The 9,384-nt window shown below is 40.8% G+C and overlaps 1 protein-coding gene across 2 annotated transcripts; it reads left to right on the top strand.

The window, feature by feature from the left end:
• The first annotated feature begins 4,495 nt into the window (after window positions 1-4,495).
• On the top strand, window positions 4,496-9,142 carry LOC129115858 (microfibril-associated glycoprotein 4-like). 2 transcript variants are annotated; one of them, XM_054627086.1, is made up of 7 exons: window positions 4,496-4,578; window positions 4,980-5,027; window positions 5,614-5,769; window positions 6,435-6,473; window positions 6,576-6,672; window positions 7,225-7,392; window positions 8,572-9,142. In XM_054627086.1, exons 2-7 carry the CDS (start codon window positions 5,022-5,024, stop codon window positions 8,823-8,825), a joined length of 720 nt encoding a protein of 239 aa, XP_054483061.1. In that variant the 5' UTR covers window positions 4,496-4,578; window positions 4,980-5,021; the 3' UTR covers window positions 8,826-9,142. The 2 variants fall into 2 exon arrangements, with proteins under 2 accessions (XP_054483061.1, XP_054483062.1); XM_054627087.1 differs by lacking the exon at window positions 4,496-4,578 and adding an exon at window positions 4,595-4,657.
• The last annotated feature ends 242 nt before the right edge of the window (window positions 9,143-9,384 follow it).

Genomic DNA, 9,384 nt, shown 5'->3' with positions numbered 1-9,384 from the left:
CAGCTTACTGTAGGACAACATGAGCAACAGAAACTAAAGGATGACAGCCACGGAGGCTCTGGAACACATCCTTGATCACGACAGTGAAATAGAGGAAGATGAAGACCATCTCGAGGTCAATTCAGATTCTGATGATTCTGATTATGAACCATCAGATGAGGAATTTGATATTCCTATTCCTCCAAGCAAGACATTCATGTCAAGAAATTGTGAAATACAGTGGTCATCCTCACCCAATATACTTCAGTCAAGACTGTCTGCCGAAAACATTATAAAGACAGTGCCAGGCCCCACCAGGATGGCAGTGACTCAAAGAACAGATCTGAGCATCAAGATGAGAACAACATGTGCAAAATGTATTTGCACATGTCGCACACCATGACGACACGTCACTCGTGTGCTGTGTAGACACAGATACACATACACACACCTCGTTCATTGTGCTCATCTCTTGTTCATTTTTGTAAATTTCTGTTTCTTAACACTATAAATAGACATAAATAGAGTTTACTATCAATACAAATCCTTATGACTGATTTGGCTTGATTTTAAGTGAGCCGGTCAATATGACCCTGAACAGAAGAGGTGTCTCAACTCTTTTTAGCTACATCACCCCATGAAAAAAAGAAAGTTTCGAAATGTACAAATAATTTAGAAAAGAATACATGTTATGTAAGACTAATGCAATTTATATCTAGGTACTTCCAATGTACCTAAAAAATGGTTTGAACATGTATTTTTCATGAAAACAAGTGAGTTATCCTAATGGAACTATGATCCATGAGGGGTGAATAACACCATTCCACTAAATACTGATTGAATTGTTAGTAATGGTGTTGGTAATGAGGTACCAACCATATTTATTAGGACTGTTTGGTTTCTGACAACTTTTGGATGATTAAACATGCAAAAATTCATTGTATTTTGTGAACAAGAGTCAAAGATAACTTAAAATCCTGATTCTTGGCGAGATGCAGGACTTCACAGCTGTACCACAACTGGAAATTGCTTCATTTTTCAAGTTTACACTTTTAAACATCTGTAGTAAATGCAGATTGAACTGTAGACGCTTCCTGATTGTTAAATGTATTCAGAGCACGTAGCATCGTAGCCGAGCCACTTCTCATGGTAAAAGTGTTTAATAGTAGTTGGACAAACCGGGACAATTCTGGACAAACCGGGACAATACTGGATAAACCGGGACGACACTGGACAAACCATGACAATACCAGACAAACTGGGACGATACCGGATTAAGTGGGACTATACCAGACAAACCATTCCCATACCAAAGTATGAGGTTCCGCAGCATTCCTTATGTCACTCGATGTTGTTGTTGTTTCAAATCTATAAATCTTGTAAAGGTTTTGAATTTCTTTAATTCACAGTCATCTAGTTCCACTGGGCCATTGGCAAAAAAAAGTTTAATCTTACAAACATAAATTCAGTGGAAGAAGAACAGGAACTACAGGAGGATTTGGAGTGGAAGATAAACAGGATAAAACACATGATACGTGTGTTTTAAACTAAATACACAGTTATCACGTGTCTTCATTGGGAGCGTCTTTCTAAACGCTTCGTCTCCTCTGACACCACAGAGCCTTCTGCAGATATTACTGCCGATGTGAATAACAATCTTACTGTATTTACGTTTACCCTTAGCCAGCAGTTTTAAGTGGGACTCAATGTCGCCCGCTCTGGCCTCGGGGACGCAAGTAACTATGGCCCCTGTCTTCACTAACTTCACGTTTACATATACAGTGCCCTCCAGAATTATTGGCACCCTTTAGTAAAAATGAGAAAAACGAGATGTGAAAAAAAATCTTTTTTGTTTATCCTCATGATCTTCCATTCAAAATATTCACAAAAATTTAACCTTTAACTGAAGAAACATAATTGAAAGAAACATTAAATTCTTATCATGAAACAAATATTTTTCTCAAAAATATATGTGCCACAATTATTTTTCTCGAAAATATATGTGCACCCCTTCATTTAATATTTTGTGCAGCCTCCCTTTGCCAAGATAACAGCTCTGAGTCTTCTCCTATAATGCGTGATGAGGTTGGTGAACACATGGCACTGGATCTGAGACCAGTCCTCCATGCAGAATCTCTCCAGATCCTTCAGATTCCGAGGTCGACGCTTGTGGACTCTCCTCTTCAGCTCATCCCACAGATTCTCTATGGGGTTTAGGTCGGGGACTGTGATGGCCATGGCAAAACCTTTATTCAGTGGTCGGTGAACCATTTTTGTGTAGATTTTGAGGTGTGCTTCGGATCGTTGTCCTGTTGGTATGTCCAACCACGGCCCATTTTAAGCTTCCTGGCAGAGGCTGATAGGTTTTCATTTAATATCTGCTGGTATTTGATGGAGTCCATGATACCAGGTATCCTAACGAGATGTCCAGGGCCTTTGGAAGAAAAACAGCCCCACAACATCAAAGATCCGCCACCATACTTCACAGTGGGTATGAGGTGCTTTTCTGTATGGCTCTTTCTGTCTACGCCAAACCCACCTTTGATGTTTGTTGCCAAAAAGCTCTATTTTGGTCTCATCTGATCATATAAGCCGGTCCCATTGAAAGTCCCAGTAACGTTTGGCAAACTGTAGGCGCTTTAGTTTGTTGTTGATTGACAGCAGAGGCTTTTTTCTGGCAACCCTCCCAAACAACTTGTGGTGATGTAGGTGGCGTCTGATGCTAGTTTTGGAGACTTTCTGACCCCAAGACTCAACTAACCTCTGCAATTCTCCAGCTGTGATCCTCAGAGATTCTTTTGCCAGTCGAACCATCCTCCTCACGGTGCGTGGGGTCAGTGTACACACACGTCCTCTTCCAGGCTGATTCTTAACATCTCCTGTCGCTTTAAACTTCTTAATTATGCCCTGATAGTGGAAATGGGTATTTTCAACTGTTTAGAGATTTTCTTATATCCATTTTCTGATTTGTGCAGCTCAACAACTTTTCGTCGCACATCGTCACTGTGTTCTCGGGTCTTTCCCGTAGTGATGAATGACTAAGGGAGTTTGGCCTGTGTCACCTCATATTTATACCCCAGTGAAACAGGAAGTCATGGTTGACCACTTAAGAGTTCCTAATCAAACAGGTGAATTTAAAAATGTCAAATATGACTGGAATTATACTTCAGTTAGATTGTAAGCATAAGATTTTCTAGGGGTGCCAATAATTGTGACACAAATGTTTTGGAGAAAAATATTTATTTAATGTCAACATGTTTTTTTTTCTTTCAATAATTGTACTTCAATGAAAAGGTAAGATTTTTGTGAATATTTTGAGTGAAAGACCAAGAGGATAAACAGCAAAGACATTTTTTCACAGCCTGTTTTGCTCATATTCACTAAGGGTGCCAAAGATTCTGGAGGGCACTGTATGTATGTATGTATGTATTAAAGGTAAAGTATGAATTTTCACGGTGTTTCTTATGTCACACCATGCTGTTGTTTTAAAGCTTTAAATCTTCACAAGGTTTTTAATTTCTTTAATTGACAATCGTCTCGTTCTACAAAAACATCGGCAGAAAAACAAACTCAGTTTATTATTACAAACTTGAATTCCATAGAAGAAGAACAGGAACTACAGGAGGATTTGGAGTGGAAGATAAACACTCAGATAAATGATAATACAATACTGGACAAACTGGGACAATTCTGGACAAACTGGGACAATACTGGACAATACTGGACAAACCATGACAATACTGGACAAACTGGGACAATTCTGGACAAACTGGGACAATTCTGGACAAACTGGGACAATACTGGACAAACCATGACAATACTGGACAAACTGGGACAATTCTGGACAAACTGGGACAATACTGGACAATACTGGACAAACCATGACAATACTGGACAAACTGGGACAATTCTGGACAAACTGGGACAATACTGGACAATGCTGGACAAACCGGGACAATTCTGGACAAACTGGGACAATACTGGACAATACTGGACAAACTGGGACAATTCTGGACAAACTGGGACAATACTGGACAATGCTGGACAAACCATGACAATAATGGACAAACTGGGACAATACTGGACAAACCATGACAATACTGGACAAACCGGGACAATACTGGACAAACCATACAATACCGGACAAACTGGGACGATACCGGATTAAGTGGGACTATACCAGACAAACCATTCCCATACCAAAGTATGAGGTTCCGCAGCATTCCTTATGTCACTCGATGTTGTCGTTGTTTCAAATCTATAAATCTTGTAAAGGTTTTGAATTTCTTTAATTCACAGTCATCTAGTTCCACTGGGCCATTGGCAAAAAAAAGTTTAATCTTACAAACATAAATTCAGTGGAAGAAGAACAGGAACTACAGGAGGATTTGGAGTGGAAGATAAACAGGATAAAACACATGATACGTGTGTTTTAAACTAAATACACAGTTATCACGTGTCTTCATTGGGAGCGTCTTTCTAAACGCTTCGTCTCCTCTGACACCACAGAGCCTTCTGCAGATAAAAGCAGCGACAGACTGAAGGAGAAGCAGCAGTTTGTTCCTCTGAAGCCACAAAGTCTCTTCACTTTACCTGCAGGTGAGTTCAGACAGGTAAAGAATCCAACCAGGAGACTTTACACACATCTGACAAAGCTATCTGAGATATTGCTTTTTTGGTGATTTTTTCCTTTATTGATATTTTTTGAATTACAACAAGTTGAGCTGACCTTTTTAACATTGCAATAGATTTAAATTATATTTCAAAATTGCATGTTTAATAGTTTTCATGCAAAGATTCTTGGCTCTGAAATGCAGATCCCAATGTTCTGATTGCATGAAAAAATGTTTTGCAAAAGTTAGATTTTAAGAAACAGCAACATATTGAATCATGATATTGCATCACCGATTGACAGCCAGACTGTAAGGTAATATTAGTGCTTGAACATGGTTTCATTTGTATCATTACCATCAGTGGTAATCATCTTATTGTATTTTCAGAGCATCAGACGGGTCCAACATCGTTTCAGCAGAAATCTGACAATGAAGGTAAGGGTAACTGATATTTTACAGAACGTTTGTGATATCAATAGATTAGAAGGTCGCTACAGATGATTACTATCATTTAGCCCCACCTCTCCTTACTCTGAGAGCTGACTTTGTCCACATCACCATGACAACACGTTCTACAAACAAACTCGTCTGATACCGACGCCGCTCAGAGCTTCAACTGTAAACACATCAGAGTCTTCATGAGACTATCAGAGAAACATACGTAGTTTAAAGAGAGACAGTCAAACAAACACAGGACTTTCACAGGAGACCGCTGTTCATGTCCCTTTTAAAACATAGTCAACGTTCACAACTTCCTGACTTTAAAAAGACAGTTATGTAACAAATGTTTTGTTTTTTTCTAGACCTAACCAAGTAGTTCTGTTAACCTAAAAAGTAAGCAAAGCTAAAGTTTATTTTGAAAAGATACCATCCATGTAACAAGTAGAAACTTCAGACGCCTCCCTGACTCGTCCCAAACGGACACCAGTTTGAAGCAAACGTCGTATTTGACGAGTTAAGAGGGAGAACATGTCAGAAGCCAAACTGTTAAAACAGAAAGTAAAATCCAAACCTGTTCCAGCTGGGTTCAGTCGTCCTCCTCCTTCTGGCTCCGCTGTCGACCAGCTGCTACGATCTCTTCCAAACGCCGGACTGCAGCGACATCCATCATCAAGACAACAGCCTCCCCAGTGGAGAGTACACCATCTATCCCGCTGGAGAGAGGTCTGCTGTCCAGGTACGCTTCACCTTCACATTTACACCACAAAGTTTTTGCCTTTTGAGATGAGTCAGATTAGATGAACTTCCTGGTGGCTACTTATGGTCCACAGACTGTTTATAAGAAGTGGACGTAGTCATGGGGACGTCATTAATTGGTTTGTGGATGTTTTAAGCCTCGAGTTTGGTAATTAAGCTGTTGCCATGTTGTTCTTTCTGCAACCAGTGAACAGGAAGTGAGCATATTAGGACTGAGGAGGAGTGACGTAGAGACGCCGTATACGTCATACGTAGACCTGTCAATCAGTGTGTAGCCCCGCCCTAAAGCATCCCCTGCTTTATGGTCTGTTTGACTCTAAATGGAGCATCATTTACTAAATGAACATCATGCTGTATTGAAGAAGACTTGAAACTAGAGATTGAGACCATAAACTCATGTTTACAATGTTTACTGAGGGAATAAATCAAGAGAGAAGTAGAGTCATTTTCTCATAGACTTCTATACAACCAGAGGAGTCGCCCCCTGGTGGACAGGAGAGAGAATGCATGTTTTAAGCACTTCCTCATTGGTTTCAATGAGCAGAACCGAGGAGGTCTGGTCTGGACCGCGATCAGTTTTAGCTCATGGAAAAGGATTCAAGTTCACATGTAAACAGATTTACTGATGACTGTGTTTGTGTGTAGGCGTACTGTGACATGAAGTCAGAAGGAGGAGGATGGACGGTGAGTATTTACCGGAAGTATGAGCACACTATGAGCACTTCCTTGCTGGACCTACACAATAAATCACATACAACCTTGTTTTTACTGGTATAACCCCCCCAGGTAATCCAGAGGAGGATGGACGGCTCGGTGAACTTCTACCGGCCCTGGGATCAATACAAGCTCGGCTTCGGTAGCGCAGTAGGAGAGCACTGGCTCGGTGAGAAATTAAAACAAACTAACAGTCATGACTTCATGCTCAGCCTCAACGGGAAAGTGTGTAGTCCAGGGTGCTTGAAAAGAAGCTCAGACCGATTGTTGTCTAAAAGGTCCAGCTGAGTTGGTTCAACATCTGATCAGGATCCTCCTGGACGCATCCTTTTAGAGGTTTTCTGGGCACGTCCAACTGGTAAGAGGCCCTGTAGACCCAGAACATGCTGGAGGGTTTATATACCTCGTCTGGTCTATGAACACCTCGGTGTTCCCCAGGAAGAGCAGGAGAACATTGCTGGGGAAAGGTTTGCTAGAATACCTTGATAAGCTGCTGAAGATGATGAATGGATTCATGACTTCTTGAGACTCACTGTTCACAAAGTACAACCATTAAACTCCAGAAATGGGGCAGCGACCAAATGATTTGACTGACGTTTTTGGATTTTTTTGTTCTTTTCCTGAATTTAAATGTCAGAGTTTTATTGAATAAGTTTGAAAATGTTAAACTGTGGCCAGTGTGTACACATTTATAAATGTGTGTGTATTCGTGTGTGCGCAGGTCTTGACAACATCCACTACCTGACGCACAACAAAAAATATGAGCTGCTGGTCGAGATGGAGGACTTCGATGGGAAAAAAGTGTTTGCTCGCTACTCTCAGTTCTCCGTCGGTGCAGAGTGTGACGGGTTTGTACTGAAAGTATCTGGATTCACCAACGGAGGTGCAGGTGAGTGAAACAAAAATGTTCTTTTGGGGGCATAAAAAATGTTAGTGTTAATCTGAACCCTATGAATTTAAATATTGATAATTCAGAGCGCTAACCGTCATCAACTCTCAATCATAGCAGCTTTGCTTTAGATGAGAGTTTCCAGTGTTGCTCAGCCGGTCATTTCTTCACGGCTCTCCAGCGAGATGATTAGGGCGTAATTTACCAGGTAGAGGCAGACAGAGAGCTGGGGTCCTCGGCTGGTCTCGGGATACCCTCCACATTGGGACTGGCAAAAGTCTTTCAAGCCGAGAGCCTACTGGTGAAAAAGTAGTTTGGGAAAGCTGAATAGTGGTATGCTTAAGTCTTGATCTATGTGTGAACAGTCATCGTTTAAGACACGTCATACAATCTTGACAAAAACAAAATTAAATTTACCAAACTGCGTGCCCGACATATAATCTTGTCTAAAAACACAAGTAGTTCTGTTAGCTGTTAGCCAAACACCGTCCAAAACGACACAAGTAAGCAAACTGTTTCCTCCACAAGGTCTCTGGTCTCAGAGCAGCGTCTGGAGGTGATGCACTCAGCTGTGTTTTCACTAGCAGCCGTTAAGAGTAGTGAGCGTGAGAAAGTGTGAGTCAACTCAACCACAAGAGGTCCTTGAGCATGAAGTCCGAACTGGACTCAGAATACCATGTTTGAACCGTCACTCAGTCACAGATGCAGGATTAAAAAGGATAGAAACAAAACAACATTTAAATACAACATTAAAGAATTCCGTTTCAGGACAAGTACATTCAGAGCTCCCATGATCCTTAATCCTGCTCTTAAAATCTTGCATGCTTATAAAATAATCTAGTCTAAGAGGCCTCTTGTAGCTCACACACAGAAGACTTTAAAAGCACTTGCACCTAGAGCCGTCCACGTTGCTAGGGATGTGAACATAATTTGGCTGCATGATCAGGTCAGTAGAGGTCAGTAGAGTTAACAGAGATAAGGAGTCAGTTTGTGTAATATGGACAAAATGTTAAAACATCCAATCCATGAGAACGGTCTCTTGGGAAGTTTATTAAAACCTCCAATTCCCAAACACGACTGGTATCATCAGTCCATCGGACAGAAGACTGCAGAAGTTCAGCTTTTATTTAAAGTTAATGCTGATTTACAACACTGTGGTTCTTATATGTGTTTCTGTAGGAGACTCCCTGAGTTATCACAGCGGGCAGAAGTTCACCACCTTCGACAAAGACCAAGACTCGAATGCAGAGAACTGTGCCAAAAGATATTTGGGGGCATTCTGGTACAATACCTGTCACAGTTCAAACCCCAACGGGGTTTATCGTTGGGGGGCTGACAACACTGTCTATGCTGTTGGAGTGGAGTGGTCGCTTTGGAAGGGTCATGGCTACTCCCTGAAGGCCATCAGCATGAAGATCCGTCCTGTGCACTAGTTCAGGACCAACGTTCAGCAGAATATCAGATGATCTCCTGTGATTTCTTTCTCTTTCTCTCATTAAACATGTAATCTCACTGTAGGCCTTATGTTCCTGAAACTGATCAACAGCACAAGAAAACCTGCTGATGTTTGAAATGTTTGTTGCCATCTCAAATAGAAAAACATTTATAGAATCACTGCAGTAACTGCTGAAACCATTTTAAAAGAGCAAAACGTGGAGTATAAAGTATAAAACCATGTTTCAGTCTAGGACAGTTGGTTGTTTGGTGGAGGTTTGAAACCCTGATGTGAATCATTATCTAATGTATGACAATAAATGACAACTGAGCAGAGAGCTGATGTGATGTCTTCACTTTGTCTGGATTCTGGACTCACCTGAAATCAGGTAGCTTGTCTAGCATCAGCTGAACAAAAGCAACAGCTACATAAATGAATCGTATTTAATATTCAAGGTTGAAACGTTACATGAAAATAAACAGAAAATAAAACAGGGTTGTTTCCTCAGACTGTATCACCATGTCATTACATTACATTACATTACATTACATTACAGT

This window comes from Anoplopoma fimbria, unplaced genomic scaffold (assembly GCF_027596085.1).
Source record: "Anoplopoma fimbria isolate UVic2021 breed Golden Eagle Sablefish unplaced genomic scaffold, Afim_UVic_2022 Un_contig_7638_pilon_pilon, whole genome shotgun sequence".
Lineage (NCBI taxonomy): Eukaryota > Metazoa > Chordata > Actinopteri > Perciformes > Anoplopomatidae > Anoplopoma > Anoplopoma fimbria.
The sequence above is the reverse complement of the archived record's forward strand: the minus strand, read 5'-3'. Positions and strand labels throughout refer to the sequence as shown.

Coding starts and splice junctions, on each gene's coding strand:
- LOC129115858 (XM_054627086.1), top strand. Junction 5,770..6,434: donor GAGAGAGGTCTGCTGTCCAG/GTACGCTTCACC, acceptor GTTTGTGTGTAG/GCGTACTGTGACATGAAGTC. Junction 6,474..6,575: donor CAGAAGGAGGAGGATGGACG/GTGAGTATTTAC, acceptor TAACCCCCCCAG/GTAATCCAGAGGAGGATGGA.